This window comes from Phoca vitulina, unplaced genomic scaffold, assembly GCF_004348235.1.
Source record: "Phoca vitulina isolate PV1807 unplaced genomic scaffold, GSC_HSeal_1.0 scaffold10, whole genome shotgun sequence".
Lineage (NCBI taxonomy): Eukaryota > Metazoa > Chordata > Mammalia > Carnivora > Phocidae > Phoca > Phoca vitulina.
The window spans coordinates 2,266,644-2,285,650 of record NW_022589713.1 but is presented as its reverse complement, the minus strand read 5'-3'; the positions used below and the strand labels follow the sequence as shown (position 1 = coordinate 2,285,650).

Sequence of the window (19,007 nt, the reverse complement as noted above, 5' to 3'; positions counted from 1 at the left end):
TATGTTAAAAAATGGAAAACCTATTTTAACTATAAAATAATGAAATCATATATGGCCTTTTAAAAGAATTTCTGAATTCAGGGGCATCTGGGTGGTTCAGTCAGTTAGCATCTGATCTTGATTTCAGCTCAGGTCATGCAGGATTGTGGGATCGCCCCACATCCGGTCCCATGTGGAATCTGCTTGAGTTTCTCTCTCCCTCTCTTTGTCCCTCCCTGTTTATGCACGCTCTCTAAAATCTTTAAAAAGACTTCTAAATTCACTTCCAAATTATTGGGAAAATAACTCTCAAAGTGAATAACTTAAAAAGTATTCATTTGAATATAAGGACTTGTAGCTTTTTCAACAAAATTTCCTTTTCTTTGTGGTCAGACTTTATCAGCCCCAGCCAAGTCTGGGGGAGCCTCATTTTATTACTGAATCCTCCTAGCCTAGATAAAAACCATCACTAAATAGCTAAAGAAAAACTTTAAAGGTCAATAGTTGGGTCTGATTTACTGTCCTTTTAAAAGTTTTGATTTGTTCAAGAGGGTAGCTCACTTAAAAATAACCTTATGGTATCACTTCTGAAGTTAATTTTCAGTACTATTTATGTGGCAAATGGATTTCGATTTGAAGACTGGTTTAGTGCTACAGTATAATATTTAATATTACATTGTTGCACAACTCCATATACATTTTTTCCATATATAAGGCAAAGACTTACAATAGCTCCCAATGCAAATATGAACTGCATTTAGTAATCTCAAACCATAGCTAATGGAAGAATAGGTTTGTCAGAAAATCAGTACAGGCACTTTACTATTAAAGTTTTACTCTTTTTAATAATTTATTTAAATAAGATATTTGAAGCAGTTTAGAAAAAACAAGATTTTGTATTTTATTTCCTTGTAAAAATCTTTACACATGCAGACAAACCAGTGTTAAGAAAGTATTCACCATCATTTAAACAAATAACCACTTAAATAGAACAGTGTCTGCAATTTTATCTGTATAAAAATAAGATACATTTTTACAGAATTCACGCTCCAGTTCTTATAGCAATAAACAATACACAACTATAATAAGTACAATTGAACCTGACCATGGTTTTCAATTAGATACTGCTAGGGCATTTTAATGTGCAAAAAAACCCCCAAAAACAAAAACCAAAAAGAAAAAAAAACAAACAAGAAAACAAAACAAAAAAAAACATAGTTCTTTCCAAAAGAAAATGTCCTCAGTGTTTCTAGAGACCTAGAGAGTTTTAAGAAATCAAATCCTAATCAGTTTGCTTTTAATGTTTTTGATTATGAGTCCATACATCACACTGTAGATAGGCAAAACCAGGAAGTGATGCAGGCTCAAAGGAAGGAAGTCAGCGCCTGTGCCTGCTATGTCCTGAGCGACTGCCACCATGGTGCTTGCCTTTATGGGACCTCTCAAAGGAGCGAGACCTTTCACGCCTGTCCCTATGATGTCCCCTTTCATGCCTGTGTTTCTTGGCAGCATCTGAGTGATCCCGAGACTTGCTCTGAGATCGAGAACGAGATTTTTTCCTTTTATGACCATGTCTATTTGAACTTTTTAAATCATCTCTGGTATGCTTGGCCTTAAGGTGAGGAGAACCATGATTATGATGTCTTCTTGGGCTTTCACTGTGACTGCGTGACCTGCTTCTTGATCTTGAGCTGTATGTTCCAGATCGGCTCCGCCTATTATTATAACTTAGATAATAAAAATTTGAGGTTTAGATTCAGTTTCTGCTGGGAACAGATTATTTTGGTGGTGCTTTTAACAAGTTCAAAACAAAACTATTGACCTGTAGCAGTACAGGCCAGATGGAAAACTTTCATTAAATCTCCCTACCCCTAACTCCCATCCAACCTATAGTAGACAAATCTTAAATGTACTGTATGTCTCTATATGCCAAAGAGAAGAGTACTTAGTAATTTTTACAGTGTCCTGGATAGCTATGCTTCTTATTGAGTATTTCACACATGCTCAAAAGAGCCACTGAATAGGTATAAGCAGTTAGCGATCTAATTACAAAGCTACTAGGAAAGACTCTTTGGCTATGATCAACTTGAGTTTTGGTTGTTAATTAGCAGTTAATAAAATATTAATATTTTCTAACTGATATTTTCACACATTATAAGCAGGATATTATAGCTTTCCATAGCACTTTGTGGCCAGCCCGTACACTTCTTCAAAAAATGGGCAAAGACAGAATAGAATGCTTGTAAGCGACACCACACCAAAATAAAAAAGCCACATATAAGCAGGACCTATTTCCAAATTCATTTCTCATAATTTACCTCATGTTAAAAAACTAAATCTAACCCAACTGTGAAAACATCTACGTTCAATTTTTTTAAAAAGCAGGAACCTTACTCCAAATAAGACTGCTTTCTCTTAGAGAATATTTACTTACTGTCTTCTTGGAGTATGTGATCTAGAACGTGATCGCGTTCTTGACCTTGATCGACTAGCACTTCTGCTATTTCTACTTCTCTTGCTGTCTTTTCTTACACTTAAAAAAAAAAAAACCAAAAAACCCATTATTTTAGATACATGTTTAGTATGTTAGAAATTTAACACATAAAAGATTCCTTAGACCAATTCTAACTCAAGTATACTCACCCATTGTAAGGGCTTTTGGAAGCCTGTTGTCTGTCCTCAGGTTCTTTCTTGACAGTCTTCACATTAACGGAGATTGGTGACTTCTCTTCAGCTTTCACTTCTCTTGGAGATGCTTAAAAAAAAAAAAAAGACATGTTACCTATTGGGACTTAACAGAGGGCCAAAAAGTTGTTTCTAAATGTAAATCAAAGTACCATGCTTTCAAGTATTAGTCTTAGTCCTGAGTTGACTATCATGGGAGAAAACAGTAACAGCTTCTCTTATCATTGTTTATATGCCACTATTAAATACTAAAGCTTTTTTAAAAAAACAAATTTATTTTATTTATTGGGGAGTGGGGCGCGCAGAGGGAGAGAAAATCTCAAACAGACTCTGCACTGAGTACAGAGCCTGACATGGGGCTGGACCTCATGACCCTGAGATCACGACCTAAACCGAAATCAGGAGTCGGATGCTCAACTGACTGAGCCCCACCCAGGAGCCCCTAAGTGCTAAAGCTTTCTAATAACCACACACCTGCAGTGCCCAAACATTTCAATTCTGAATATATCTTACATGGTTTAGAGGCTGGAGAAAATCCACCAAGGGTTGAAAGGGCTGGAGTTCCATCGGGATTCAACCCCTTTGCTTTTAATTTGGCTTCTTGTAAGGCTACTTTTCTTTTCTCTACTTCTTTTTCCAGCAATTCATAGTTTGGCTGATGGAAGAAAATGAAGTTAGTATTTTTCCCTTATATTAGTTTAGACTCTTAAGTACTTAAAAAGTATTAATACAAACATGAGTAGACAACTACCTTTTTTCTGGTATAAAGCCTAAGCGTTTCTATGCAGATTTCCTGGATCTCCTCTTCTGTAGTACCAAAAAGAAGAAACCAATGGGGACGAGTTGGTAATGGAATCTAAACCATAAAAACAGAATGGTTTAGATCAAATTTCAGTTTTTATCAGGACTGCTAATTCTTGTGATTTATCCTATAGAACAAAACAGGCTATATATACCTACCTGAAGAGCTCTAGCCGCAAGGTAGATACAAGCACATGCTATAGTCTCTGGTTGAAATCGAACAAATACATTGGTTCGAAGACTGTCATTCATATAATTCCTGAAAAATATTTCAACCATAAGCTTTGTACATAAACAAAGTCCTTCTGAAACTCACATAAAATTGGAGACTCAATCTACTTTATTCTTTTTTCTTCTCATATTTATATTCATATCCTCATATTCTAGCATACAACAATTCTTAACTCAAAAATCAGTAAGAGAGAAGAATTTAACACTAGAACCATTCTTCAGTTTTCCTATATATGACCAAAGTCCTTTAAAATAATTCCATATTATTATTCCAAATAGAATTTTAGAAATAAGTTATGTTTTTCTAATTTTGACATAACTAGCTTCAGAAATAATAAACCACTCCAACAATACTTCAAGCCATTAATTATTGACCAACTCTCCTTTATCCACAATGAAAAGCAGTGTCAACCAAGTTCTTTCAAAAACTCAAAATACTGTGACGGGTAAAAAAGGCATTTTTGGTAAGCACTCACCAAGTTATATTAAGAAATCTCAGCTACTTCAGAAAATTTAGGTAGGGAAGAGCAGTAAATATACAAAACAGCCTTGTTTACATACCTTTTTTGTGACTAAGTATAAACAAAAGCAATAAACTACTTCAGTTAATGAACTGCTGGACTTTTTTTTTTATTAGTGAACCCTCCCCACAATATCCCTATATTAAAGAAATTTCACAAATTGTTTAAAAGGTTAAAAGACTATTTCTTAAAAATCCTTACCCATGAAATAACTGCGTAAATGTTTTATAGAGCATATTATTAAAAATGTCATGCATTTTATAAAAGCAATTAGACTTTTCTAATATTACTAATATTTACTGAGTCCTAAAGAAGCATGGCAGTCATTAAGTCCAGAACATAAAAATTACTTAAGTCCTGCACATCATCAACAGTCTTGAAGAAGTAGCTGTAGCTGGACCAAATTCCTTGTTTTACCTTAAAATAAGCCAGCCCTCCAAATCAAACATCTTCATGTCAAAAGTTCAAGTTCTAAAGTGCTTATGTTAATATTAACATCTCTTTTAAAAATGTACTTCTATTATTATTGCTTCAATAGTCCAGCAGCTGTAATTCATCCAGTATGGGAATGGTGCCCATTTTAAGCTGCCAAGTTGTAGTTTCCTTTGGTAGAATCCATGGTATACATACTAAAAATAGAAATCTAAGTCAAACTCCTAACAAAAAAAATCATTTAATTCATAACGGCTGGACAACAAATCTATCAAAAATGAACTATTCATTTTGATAGTTACAGGTATACATTATACACATAGGCATGTTGAATAGTTACTTCTAGAAGCAAATATACAAATCCTTTTGACACCCCGACAGAACTAGAAGATGCTGCCAGATGGATATGGACCACTTCAGTGAATCTCGGATCAGAGCTTGCACTGGATTGGCTGGAGAGCAGGGCAGCCAATCAGGCCATCCTGAGGTCATGGGCTGAAGTGCAGAGGGCAGAGTTCTATGACTTACCATCATGGACTACCCTTTAATTAAAGAGTAGAAAAAAGAACAAAGTTAAATTGAGTTCTCCATTGAAAGCAATTAGTCAAGCCAAGAAAACAGGAAGCAGAAATAAGCATTATTTACCTTTTGGTTAAAAAACAAAAAAAAACAAAAAGCACCAAAACAAACTCTTCTCATTATTTTGGAAAGGGAAACTGAAACTTACTTTATTTCTGCTTCTGTTTTCCTGGCTAGGAAAGAAATGTAAAAATGTAACTTACCAGGCAGTCTGAACCAGGGTTTGATTACGTTCACATTCTAAGACTTGTAAATACATAACAATGATCTGAAGGACAAGGGAAAAAAACTCAATTTAGCATATCAGTGGGTCTTTCAGAGTTCAATGAATATAAGTAATTGAAATGTTAGGTGCACGTTTTAACTCTTCTACGAAACTGCATAGATAATACAGACCAACCTAAAATGTACATTATAGGCAATGTGGGTTATTATGCTACTAGATTCTATAAAAACTTTAAATATGATCCAAAATTGCACAGGAAAAAAAATGAGAATTAAATCAATTAAAAACATACCTAATTTCTCATGAACACTTTACTATGTGACAGGCACTGTGGTAGATTATTTCACTTAATTTCCGAAGTCCAATTCTCCATGTCCCAAAACCGTACAGACTATGTTTAAAGTTACACAAAGAGTATGATATTATGTAATATGGTGGGCATTAGAATAAGTAAACACTACTCTTTCTGCAGTGAAGCTTATCATGTTTAAGTGTGATAAATAAATACTACACATGTAAATAGCTTCACAGTTCAAGTCAGAGCTTTCTGGACCTGTATAATCAATCATTCCCATTTTACAATCTTGAAAATGTGGAATCTGAGAAAGAGATATTTGCCAGTTACAGAGCTAATGGCATAGACAAGTTTCTATCGCAGATAGTCCTGTCCCTACAGCACTCATATGGTAACCACTGTGCTCTTATGATGATCGTATGTAAGCCAAGAGATACTGGAGAAATCTATAAACGTACAATAATGGTAACAGAGAGCAAGCAGCCACCATGCTTTGAACATTTTACTGTGCGACAGGTAGCATGCCAGGTACTTCTGCAGATGTGTATTATTTACTCCTAGGAATAAGGTACTTCACTGTTTTCTAGGTGGGGAAACTGGGTTAACCACAGAGGAAAAAAAGAACTTCTCTATGCCCACACAATGAAGAGTGAAGATTTGAACCCAAGTCTTTTTGACTCCTATTTTAGTGGTAAGTTTATAAAGAATGCTTTTTAAAACCAAGGTTAACTCTCAAAAATAACCGTAATATAAATTCATGTAAGATACAATTTTAAGAAAAACCCTAATACTTACGAATATAATTTCTGCACTCTACAACTCACCTTATGGGGATGCTTGACATGAACACAAAATCCCAACTCCTTTAGCACCCTCCTCTCTGCCTTGATAACTTGATTTTTGGTGTTAATGTAGTTCTGATCAAGGATCAGGGGGCTTGGAGTCCTATAGTTTGTAAGAAATAAAATCAAAACTGTTTTGCACATCCAAAAAATTTTATTTGTGGCATCTCCATTTTCCCTTCCAACCAACTATTGGCAACAGAAACCAGCTTTTTAAACTCCTGCAAACAAGTTAAAGCATTAATCTTGTGCTGTCCAAGTTATGCTAATTAAACATATACTTAACTAAACTAAGTTTCTATAAACACTAACTCAACCCCCTGTAGTGAAAAATTCACTCTAATGCTTCTATCTAGCCTTTGTTGATCTTTTTCATGATTATCTTTTAGGTCTGTATGTGTATATATATAGATAATCTTATGTGATCGTTGCTTTATCATCACAAACCCCATTAGTCTCCAGACTCTTTCCAATGACAAAACTAATTTGCTCTTGAAAATATTTACTATAAAGTCTTATAGATGACAGTGATTTTACTCGTTTTCTAAAATATCAACTCTCGGCTAGTTTATGGCCAAAGTAAAAATCAGAGGAAAAAATGGTAGGTAGCTAATCCAGATTCTCCTAAGTGGATAATCTGCTTAAACAAATTGTTGTAAGAATCCACCACTGTCAAAAAAAATCTGAAAACTAAAGATTCAGCTCAATTACAAAAAGAAATGTTTTAAAAATCAGATTCAAAACTAAACGTGACCAATAAAAACTAAGTTTGAATTTGGTCTGAGTTGTCATTATTAGGCAGAATAACTTTTAGAATGCAACGTAAAAAAGAAGGAAGACCGTAATGAGGGAACCAGAACAACACTCAAGGTCTGTGCCAGACTAAATTCTGATAGCTTCTAAAAAGCTGTAACGCAGAAAGCTATCAATGGTTCAATGCTTTGGAAAAAAAGACTATCTGATTTAAATCTTAAATTCAAAACGTTTCTTCCTGAGAAGTTTGTTTTCAGTCAAGACTTTTGGACTTTCATTTCCCAATGTCCTTCATTTGATATGTTTTTAGATCCAACCACCAAGAAGTACATTTTCATTAAAACATGATTATATGGTGTATATATATGGGGAGAACATTTAAATATTTTTCCCCATACTGAATTCATTTTCAGCCAAAATATTCAAGAGTTTTTGCTCTGGACAGAACACAACATCTATTTTTAAAAGATAGTCATTCTGAGTATTACCCCAACTCACAACTCATTTTACCATGCACACCAAATCCAGAAAAATGTAAGCTCGTATTTAAATACATCCAGTTGAATATTAGAAAACAATCTGAAATTAGCTACAATTAATTAGCCCTGCAGTGACATATTATCTAAAAATCTGCTTTCATTTATTTTCCTTCCTAACATCCATCTAAAATTATAGCAACTGGAATTCTTATTAGACTATATTTCAAATTATTTCATACAATGATTTTTATCAATTTAAATAAATTTGGCAAATTTGGCAAGATGGAAACTAGCTTACTTAAATTAACAATACTGAAAATTAGCTTCCCTCAGTTCAATTCCTATTACAGCTATGAAAAGTGTGAAGAATGAGGCCACCAACTGGACAGGGGACTGATTTCTAACAAAAATATAACAATAAATCTATCTGATCAGAATAACAGACTACAAGTTAAATGCTCTCTGGGAAAAAATTAATTTAACTTCAGAGCAATCAATGTTCACAAGAAATGTAACCCAAAAATCTTAAGGTTTATAATTTTTCAGGGTTTCTCACCGTAACAGGAAATTTGGAAAAAGTCAAATCCACATCTCAGACTCTCAAAACTAGTTATTTGATGGCCCTCCTTCAACATGTATTAAGAGACAGAATCTATCTCCAGTGTCGTATTTGCCTGCCATTAACTCTTTACCCCTTGTAATTCAGACCGTAAACTGTACCATTACAGTCCTAAAATTTTACAAAATCAATTTTCTCATTTCCCCCCTTTTTGTGTTGAGCCAACTCATCTACACCTTTTATTTACTAAGCCTGCTTTCAGAGTTGCCTTCAAATTCTGTTAACATTCATTTTTTCTGCAATTAACCAACTAAACACTTGTTTGAATAATGGCTACCATCTGATTCCCAAATCAGGCTTACTCATTCATTAATTCTGCTTAAATGAACTATTTTTCATTTATTCTGCCACAATATTCACTTTCCCTTCTTTGTGTATCAAAATCTCAGTAACACCAAAACCCAATTAAATAAACGACAAACTCATTATTTACTATAATGCAACTGTATACTCAACTTCTTGCTTAGGCCTTCTATTACCTAGTTTTGAAAGTTAACAACTTTGTAGGTATGTAATTTACTATCTTCATTTTGTTAAGAATTGGTTTTAAATCAAGGAAGGCTCAATGAGCATGTAATTTACAACTGCCTTATGAAGGTTATGTTGTATCAGAAAAAGAAATGTGTCCCCATAAGTCAGCAGTATGAAAAGGTTAAAGAAAACCATCTAAGCAGGTGGTTTCCTTACTTATGTTAACAAAGTATCAATTAGTACTGCCTATGGGAGCAAGCATGTAACACTGAATTGAAGCTTGCTAGAATTTCTTCATCTCTAAATCCGTAAACTTTCCAGTAAGTTTTAGGAGATGACATTCTTAAATCTCTTAAAAAGAGAACTTTCATCTACTCAGAGAAAAAGTAATTTTCAACAACCAATCAAACCTAACTCTACCTCTCCCGCTTTTGAGTTTGTCAGATTTTTCAAATTAAATTTAAATGAAAAGAACAATTTTTAAATTTTAGTCCTAATAGGAAATCTTGGACTTTGATCACTGAAAGTTTATCTGGTCTCTCAGAATAACTGTTCCTTTAGCATAATTGATTTAGTTGAAATACAACTTAACAGAAAAAAAAAAAAAAAAAATTAGGAATAGGAGATCCAAACATGGTCACTCTCACTCACGTGGTACAAAGACCTAGAAAATTTGGAACTAGCTCTTCAACAGACTATACTAAAAAACGAGACTGAGTAGTTTACAGAGAGCAGACTGTTGTTCAATATAGAAAAATGTGTAAGGCCTACTCCAAAGGAATGTTCCTTCTTTAGCAGTGTTTAAACAAACTTAAGGCCACCACCTTTAGAGCCACCAAAATAAACTGAGAAAGGTTGGGCTAAATGACAAGATCACTTAATACCCTTCCAACTTCATCTATGATCTATACACATGTTGAAAATACCACACCATATTCATCAATGAGTGGTTGCACCAGTCTGAAGATCTGTCTTCCTTTAGAGAAGCCTTCAAAGATGCAAGCAGGCTCCTTACAATTACAGAAAATGCTTAATTTTCTGGAAATATGCTGCATCTCAAAAGCAAATTAAAATTGGAAACTGCTAAGAAGGCAATTTCCTCTTTCAATTCAGCCATTTATTCCAAGCTTAATTATGAAACTACATAAAATTTGGGGAGGGAAGGGGGGGAATCAAATAATCCAGGATAGGACTTGGGCATTGGTACTTTCTAAAAGCTCCTCTGGTGATTCAAAAGTGTAATCAGGACTGAAAAATGACCAAAAAGCTACAAAAATGATACGTCCTCTGTAATTACCAAGATCACACTACAATTTAAAGCTATGAATAAACCAGATTAAAACAGCATCAAGATAAACCAATATGCTATTAACTAAAGTGTAATACTGATAGTACCTTCTAGTGATATTACTCTACATAAAAATATATCAAGCTATAGTTCTAATAACTTGGACAGCAAAGACAAAAGCTTGTAACAAGAAACAGGAGTTTTTCTAAATGGTTCACCAGTGGCCAACCTGTTAGTCCCCGATTCCAGTGACCTATTCTCAGAGCACTGGCTTCTCCTTGGGGATTTTCGATACTTCACTCACTGTTGCCATGACGACAGCTTCATCTCTATGTACCACTCCACATCACCCAGGCTTTGGTAAATGTAGCTGGTCGCTGTATAGTCGGTTGCAAGGGAAAAAAGAGTTGAAGTTAATAACATATACAAGTTACGTGTCTGAGTAAACTTGTAATATGCATAGAAACACTTTTACATCCTGCTTTAAAAAAAAAGGCTTCCATGCAATTAACAACTCCTTTTAAATTTCATGCTATAATCAACTTGTAAGATTGAGACAAAGTCAAATTCTCTGTAATAATGACCAAAACACACTATTACATCAGACACAGCAGTCAGTCAGGTGAGATGTTTTAAATTCCAAGGTTTTTATGGTTAAGAAGACCTACTCTGACATCAAGGAAGAATACTCTTAAGTCTCACAGAAAAACTTCAAAGTAGATAATCATTATTAAGTGATAATACAATAGTTGGCTCAATGATTCAAAGAACACGGACAGAAAACTCCTTTAGGCAAACATAGAATCCTTTGACTAAGGACAAAAAGCCTTTTTATTACTGTCATTTTGTTTTAAACACCCTGAACAATCAGCTAGATATCTAAAAACGAATTTTATTCAGACCATACTAAATACCAATTTGAAATCTTCCCAATTTCCAGGGATTCCTCACCAAGAAGCTAAAAGATACTTTAAAATGAAATAAAAAATTAGTCTATCCCTGAACATGGTTAGGATGAAGGAGAGAAGATGGTGGAAAAAGAATGTAAGAAAACTGAAAAATGCTGTGAAAACTATCTGGGTAGCAATGTTTCAGACTTTGTAACTAAACTAAAGATTACTGTTTGTCTCTGAATAGGTCCATGACTGCCAACTTATAGATTCAGCCCATAACGACCACTCACGTAGGATACTAATTTGGCACTGACACCCAACCCCAACAACTTAAAATCCTTTTATAACTAACTCCCATAGTGTAAGTTTATCTAACATCACCACAATTAATCTTAACACAAAAACTAACCTACGCCAAGAATATCCTTCTGTAGCATGTACTGGAAGTCACCTCTAGATGCAGGAAGCCCTGCAACTAAACTTTTTGCACTGCCTCACATGAACACATAGGTCCACATAACGTGTTGTCATGTAGCCACAAAATCTGTAAAATATCACTACTTGGTCTCTATTTTCTTACTTCTTACAAGATCAAATAAAATGGGCCTTATCTAAATGTAACCCAATCAGTTAGTTATTTCTCTACCCCACTCACTGATACTGTATCTGACCAAAACAAAATACCTGTTTAATCCCTTTGACTTCAAACTTCAACCTTTATCATCCTGCAGTCCTTTCAGATCCGGTATTATGCGATATATCGTAGTTCAATGTTGAGAAGTATTCTAACAAAAGCCAACCTCAATTGATAAAGAATTAACTGGGACTTCGAGTAGAAAAACATAATCTACACAAAACTTTGCCACAATATTAACTTGAACTGCAGTGTTCACACTTCCAGCCTTCAGTCTTCCAAGAGAGGGGAGGGGGGATATAACTTACAGAATACACTCACACTTGAGCCAAACGTATTCCCTTTCTTGTTTAATCTTAAGCCACAGGACTGGCTTCACAGCACTGTTAGGATTGTCCATAAATGCAACTGCCTCTACAAACTTTAGATAGCTGGTTAATTGTGGTTTGTTTCAAATTAATTTAAGTATTAGTGAGCTCCTATGTGAATTTTAACACCTAAATTAAAGCCGGTTTTCCTTTGCATCAGTTTTGAGAGGAAAGAATGTTTTGATGATTGGTGCACAATACAGTAGCAGCAAGAAATACTGTGTTCAATAATGCCAATCTTACCTTTTTCCTCTTAACTGGCGCAGATGGTGAAATACATTAATCACATCTCTTATTCTTCTAGGTGCTTCTTCAATTTTTGATGCAAGATTAATACAAGCCATGGCAACAATCTGAAAGAACGCACAATCCAATGAAAGATTGTTAGATTATAGCATTATCAAGTAAAATTAGGAAAAAGTGACCCCCCCCCCCAAGTTTAACTAATTCTGATGAAAAAATTTTAGGATACAACTGGGACAACTTTTGGTGAAATAAAAGTACGATAGACCTTTCCAGGCCATAGGCTTAGCAGATATGCTAATACTACGTTTTCTTTTTTAAGTAATCTTAATTTTGAATACAGAGTCAAGCTCAAGTCTCCCCGGAGTTTTGAATTTGGTTAAAATGTTAATTTTTGCTAAGGGAGCACCTGGGCTCAAGATACGCTTTATAGCTTTCAAACACATTCCAAAAGTCTTTGCTTCTGGGTTGGTGAGAACTAGGTACAAAGGCCTAAACTAACCACTCCCTTTCTAGAAAAGCTGGCTGGAGACACTACCCGCTCCTTTCCGTTTCCGGATGAAGAAATCCCTCACACCCGCCCCCGCGATGCTTACCTCGAAACTGTGTTTGACGAAAGACTTGGAGTAGAAAAAACGATGAAACAACACCTGCCCCGTTGCCATCGCCACCTGCAGACAAGAGACAAGAACGGAGGCGCAGGGGTCAGGCGGGCCCGCACCAGGCGCCGCCGCCATTTTGTGCCGCCGCTCGCTCCCCCTCCCCCTCCCGCCGCGAACTGCTGGCGGCCCGGTCCTCCCTTCGCCTCCGCGCCCTCCCGCCCTCGACACACCCGGGATCCGGCTGGGACCCGTGGCTGGAGAGCCCGAGAAGGCATCTCCACCCTGACGAGACACGGTGATACCGGGATGCAGCGGAAGGGACACCGGAGAGGAGAGGCGCGCTCTGCCGGCCCGGGGCCGGCGCACTGACCTGCGGCAACCGGAGGAGAATGCCGGCGGCTTGGATGAGCTCGCAGCCCAGGATGCGCAAATCGGTCTCGCTGGGCAGGTCGAGCCCGTCCTGCATGGACGGGGTAGGGGAAAGCCGCTCCTCCGGAATCAGCGAGTGATCGATGGTGAGCGAAACTTCCGAGTAGAGGCGGTCGCCGATCAGGATCCCTCCCGTCGTGGTCGTCGTCGTGGTCGTCGTCCCGGAGCTGGAGCCGCCCGCGCTCGGGGCGGCCGACGAGGCGGCGGCGGCAGCGGTCGCGGTCGGGTGAGGCCCGGACGCCATAGTCTCAGCGAGCTGCACGCACGCCCAACGCAGCCGGAACCCGGAGCGAGACTAACCAGCGTCCTCGGCGCGACGGATATTCCCGTGACCGCCGGGTTCTGGGCCGCTTCACGCAGCGTGCGCTTCCGCCCTGACGTCACCACGCCCCGCTGGTGCGCGCCAACTAGTCCCTTCAGGCCTCGCCTAGGCCTGCGCCGCGGGTGGAGCCGCGGGCTGCAGTGTGGGACCCTCCTGTCACCTGGAGACCTCTCGGCTGGGGCCCCGGAGAGGTCGAGGAGGCCGTCTCTTTAGCTAAAACAGATTTTAGCCGCCGCGTTTTTAATAGTATTTGCCACAAGTATAAAGAAGGGAGCTTTACAAGCTACTTTATCCCCAAGGTAGTGTTGGCAGAATTTGCTCTAATCCCTGCGCGATTTCGGTAGTTTGTCTAGAAGGTGCGTCTCTTTGCTTCCGTCTCTCGCCCTCTCCTAACTTTCAGCATTTGCGCGGCGCAGTGCAGCGGGTACAAAGGGAAACTTAGGGCCGACCTTCGCCCGCATTGGCGGGCAGAAGCAGTTACTCTGCTGTCGTGCTCGGACGAATTTGTAATTTAAAGTGACCCGCAAGGAATCTGGAGAGGGCTGGTTTAACGGTATTTTTAGACAACACGAATGTGAACTACATTGGTTCCCCCAAAAAAGCTCTCTGATGAGCAGGTAATTCCCCGTGGTATCGAAGTAAAGCGAAGGCTTCATAATGACCGGGAGAGAGGCTGCTTTTGCCTGTTCGCTTGCGAAACTCAGGCCTGAGTCAGTGGCATGGCCACAGTTCACAGTAATCTGGAAAACCCCTAGTTTCCAAAAATAGGGCGAGAACTTTCCAGAGGTAATTGGATTATACCCGGGGATCAATGTATTTATATTGGTTACCACAATTAGGCAGAATGGGAGAAATCAGTCTCCTTTGTGTTTTTTTTTCCCCTCTGGGATGTTAGCAATTCCCAGAATTTCTTCAAATTTGAAGTAAAAATAACGATACTGATACAAACTACTAGAGTCTAGAGTTGGAAGAAAATGAGATCTTGGTTTACTCCAGCTATCTTTTTATCGCGCACTTGAACCTCAGAGATGGTTGGCTAGGGATGAGAAGTCCCATTATCTTTCCATTACATAGCTTGAACCCAGGGCTTACTTTGTTTAATGATGAAAACTGCACTGAACCTTGGATCTTCAGAGCAAAGGAAATTTGAATGCATTTTGATATTTGTCAGTGATGTGAGGAAAGCAAAACAAACTCAGAAACCTCATTTTTTAAAAAGCATTAAATCAGTTTTATTTAGTAAATCCCTACATGAGTAGTTCTGAACCCTGGCTGGGAATTAGAATCTTCTGGGGAGTTTTGAAAACATACTGATGCTTGAGCGTTACCTGCAGAAGTTGATGTAATTAATTTAGGGTGGGCCCAGCCAGTGTTTGGATTTTGCCCATCCTCCAGTGATTCAAATGTTCAGTCAGGGTTAAGAAATACTATTCCAAGAGAGTGTAATTCTGGTGGTGGCTAAAGCAGTTAACCTCTCTGCCCATCATCTCCTTGACCTTTCTAACCAGGCTGTTTCCAAGGAAACCTCCCTTCCCAATATTCATAGGGATTTAAAAATACTATTAACTTTGAAAACTTGGGAATCTTCAAAAACTAATCGATGATAGGCTATTTTCCTGATTCTGATAACCTGTGGTTATGTAAAATAGTGTTGGGGAAATTTGGATCAATGATACATAGGAATGCTGCCATTATTTCAAACTAAAAAAAAAGGCAAATTGGTAATATGCTTCATTGAAACATTGAGTTTCAATGAAATAACCGCCTGTATTTTTAATGACCTGAGAGTAATATAATTTAACTTACTTTTAAGATACTTCTTAATGGAAATTTTTTTTCTCTTTAGGGGCTCTTCCACCCTGCCCCTCCAATAAGCTGACTTGGTGATGTTTTGATATATTTTATAATATATTTTTACTCTCTAGGTCCTTGATACAGTTCACAAGCATAGGAGTGAGCTCTGGGAGGAGGAGGGGTTCCTTGCTGTGTTCCTGATATCTTTTCCCAGTAGACTTCCCTGCTCACCACCTCCTGTGTCTGACATTCATTTCCACAAGAGCAGAAACACCCTGACTATTCTATGCTTTGGGCCTATTTCCAACTCCTTCTGACTATACCCCAACTTATATCCAATAGATAAGAGTATTTTCACTCTTCATCCCTTCAGCTTCAACAAAGGTGGTAGAAGAAGTGGGCCAACATTTTATTTGTTTAGCATTAACTCATCAAACTGATGTTACTTTTACTTTTAACTTAAAAAAGAAAAAAAGCCACGACTAATCCAGAGGATGGAATGCAGTAGGTCTAGTGGTTCTGCTCCACAAGGTTATCTAAGGACAAGGGGTAAAAAAAAAAAATTATGATTATCCTTTTCAGGGTCAGATTCCAAAAAAATCATGGTTTAGAAAATTGTTACATTATTTCTAAGTTACTTTGAAGAAAGTTGTTTTTCCACATACCTACTTCCAAAACATCAACATTAAAATGTAGAAAGACTAAGACCTATTCAGTGTTGTAATTTCCAGAACTGGGAAGAGTAAAGCACACGCTTTAATTGTATAAAAGCGTTAGTAGAAATGTATTCAGGCAAGTGAGAGAGTTCCATTAGGAAGGTAAATGTTTGAGTTGTCACTTAAAAGAAAAATGGAATGGTGTGTCTGTAATAAATTTTGTATATTCTTTCTCAAAGAACAAATGTCCTGTTAGTAGACCCTGAGTTCACCCACGTCTAAAAGTGATAACTTTTAGTGATAACTAGAGTAAAGTTGCCGTTTTTACTGTTTTAAGCCTTCCACGCTTCAGATAATGACTGGAGAGACAAATGGAATTATCATTGGCCTTCCTGTGACTACTGAAGAATCACATTCTTGATGCTTTAATCAGTTCTCATTCCATTAAACTGTGTAGCCTCCCTGGGGATCATGTTTTTCATTATTATTTAAACTTTCAGGTTCTTTAATCCTAAAATCATAATTGATATAATCTCATTAATTTCTTCAGCAATTGGTATTCATCAGTAGACCACCAGAATTTAATAACAACACTGTAATTTAGGCTAAATGCAAATGAAGTGAAAGTCCCCACCAGAAGAAGCTACACTTAAAAAAAAAAAAAAGATTTATTTTTATTTATTTGGGGGGGAGGGACAGAGGGAGAGAATTTCAAGCAGACTCCCCACTGAGCGTGGAGCCTGACAAAGGGCCTCAGTCCCAAGACCCAGGAGATCATGACCTGAGCCAAAACCAAGAGTCAGATGCTCAGCCAACTGAGCCACCCAGGTGCCCCAAGAAGCTACACACTTAATAAAGGGAATGGTACACACAAAGATAAATGTTAGGGTGACCAGTAAGTGCAAAAAGCAGGCAGAGAAGGGATAAGTCATCATGGTTAATGTGATCAGGGAGAATTCATAACCTTAGGAAGTTGCTAATCAAGTTTCTGTTTATAGCAGAAATCATAGAATATTTGACTTTACACATGAACTGTTCATGTGACTACATGATTTGTTTTAGTCTTGTGGTTATATGACAATAGATTCTGGTCTGGTTGCTGTCATCATTAAATAGTTATTCTGAAGATGATTTATATGTAATTAACCCTTAGGCATATACTGCTTGGTCAATCTCGTAATAGCACTGGCTTGGGCATTCTGCTGCTGGCTCTGCTGAGCACTAGTTCTGAGATTTTAAGCAACCATAGTTTTCTCATTTCTTAAAGTGAGGGAGTCCAGCTGGACCCCTTGCATGTCTAAACTTCCATGACTCTGCTTATCCAAACATCTTGAACCTCAGACTCCTCTTTGGTTCTTAATTCTTCTTTATTTTAGTCACCTAGTCCTGTTGTTCCTTCCTTCAAGGAAGGAAATTGTTCTCAAATCTGCTGTTCCTCATGCCTGGTCTTCTTGGCTCCATTCTCACCCATTCCTCATTCATCCAGGTAAATTTCTAAATTAATCTTTGAAATTCAAATATCAATTTCCTCACCTCACTTTCTCAAATAAAAACTTTGGAAATAAAGGCTGTTGAGGCTTTATACAATATAAACTTACCAGGGCACCTGGCTGGCTCAGTTGGAAGAGCTTGCAACTCTAGATCTTGGGATGTGAGTTCAAGCCCCATGTTGGGTGTAGAGATTACTTAAATTAATAAAATTTAAGAAAAAAAGTTTCAACTTGCCTTGTCACTCATTTCCTTATCAAATTACCACCTTGCCTTATTCCCTTCTATGTCTCTAAACCAAGACCAGCTGCACTTGTCTCCTAACAAATACATAGTTTACCTTCCTCATTTCACACTTTCTATTTCTCAAGCCTGCAACATTCTTACTCTTTCGTGAATTAAATCCTTCCCAGTTGCTTGAGATCTAGATGAAGCTCTACCTCTTGCCCGAAGCCTTTCTACCTGATCTGGCTTGCATTACTTTTCCCCTTCTTTGGGTTCCCTCCTAGCATTTATGACCTCTAAAATACATTTTGACACATGATTTTATACTGTTACGCATTGTTACTTGATAACTTCATGAATGGGTGTCTTGACTCCTTAAAAATAGGACCATTTTTGCATTTATTTTCCATTGTCCACAGAACCTGGTAGACACTGTGCCTATGGGAGGTAGTTAATCAGAACTTATGGAACTGAATTGCCTATTTTTTTTCCCTAGTGCCTGGCATAGGAAGGCTGGTCTTGCCTTTTCCTTTCTGTCCAGCAGCCAGTTCTATCCTCAGGTGTCTGTCCTACCACCACAGCCATCTCTCCCTAATAGAGAGCTAATGTACTGCCTAATGGAGGTCCCCATTTGTCCTGTTCACTTTGCAGCACTCAGCTGTGTTTCCACTTCTACTTTTCTGTGTCCTTACGGTGGGCTACTTTTGTAGCCCACAAGCTATATAGGCATGAGCTGCAGAATAGGAGGCCTGTTGGCATTGTTATAACCAGAGTTGTAGTTCAGGGACAGGAGCTCACAGCAATACAGTGGAGTAGTTTGATGTTTGAGTGTAGACAGAGGCTCTGGGACAGTTTTTGGAGGTGTGTCCCGAAATCGGTCAAGTGCGACTAAGAGTTAGGCCAGTGCCAGTTAGATAAACTGAACTGTAAAGCCAACAAAACCATAGGTTTGCTTTGGGAGCTAGACTAATGTTAATATCTGGTCTGATCTCTTTTTCACACAGGAAATTAAGGTCCAAGGAGGAGGCTGCAAATAGTAGCTACTCATTAGTATTTGCTGATTGCAAATTATTCAGTGCAGGCTATGTTTGGATGGATTCATTCTTTATGGTATTAAATGTCAGGAATTGGCCAACTAGTCTTGGTATTAGT

General features: G+C 37.8%; 1 protein-coding gene across 3 annotated transcripts; it reads right to left on the bottom strand.

The window, feature by feature from the left end:
* Positions 1 to 804: 804 nt before the first annotated feature.
* On the bottom strand, positions 805 to 16,700 carry CCNL1 (cyclin L1). Of its 3 annotated transcripts, none has more exons than XM_032408365.1 (11): positions 13,312 to 16,700; positions 12,936 to 13,010; positions 12,340 to 12,449; positions 6,574 to 6,694; positions 5,432 to 5,496; positions 3,625 to 3,724; positions 3,416 to 3,520; positions 3,178 to 3,319; positions 2,623 to 2,734; positions 2,414 to 2,512; positions 805 to 1,706 (listed from the first exon to the last, which is right to left on the bottom strand). In XM_032408365.1, exons 1-11 carry the CDS (start codon positions 13,612 to 13,614, stop codon positions 1,358 to 1,360), a joined length of 1,581 nt encoding a protein of 526 aa, XP_032264256.1. In that variant the 5' UTR covers positions 13,615 to 16,700; the 3' UTR covers positions 805 to 1,357. The 3 variants fall into 3 exon arrangements, 2 of the variants coding, with proteins under 2 accessions (XP_032264256.1, XP_032264257.1); XR_004300074.1 differs by lacking the exon at positions 805 to 1,706 and adding an exon at positions 5,178 to 5,191; XM_032408366.1 differs by lacking the exon at positions 2,414 to 2,512.
* Between the last annotated feature and the right edge of the window lie 2,307 nt (positions 16,701 to 19,007).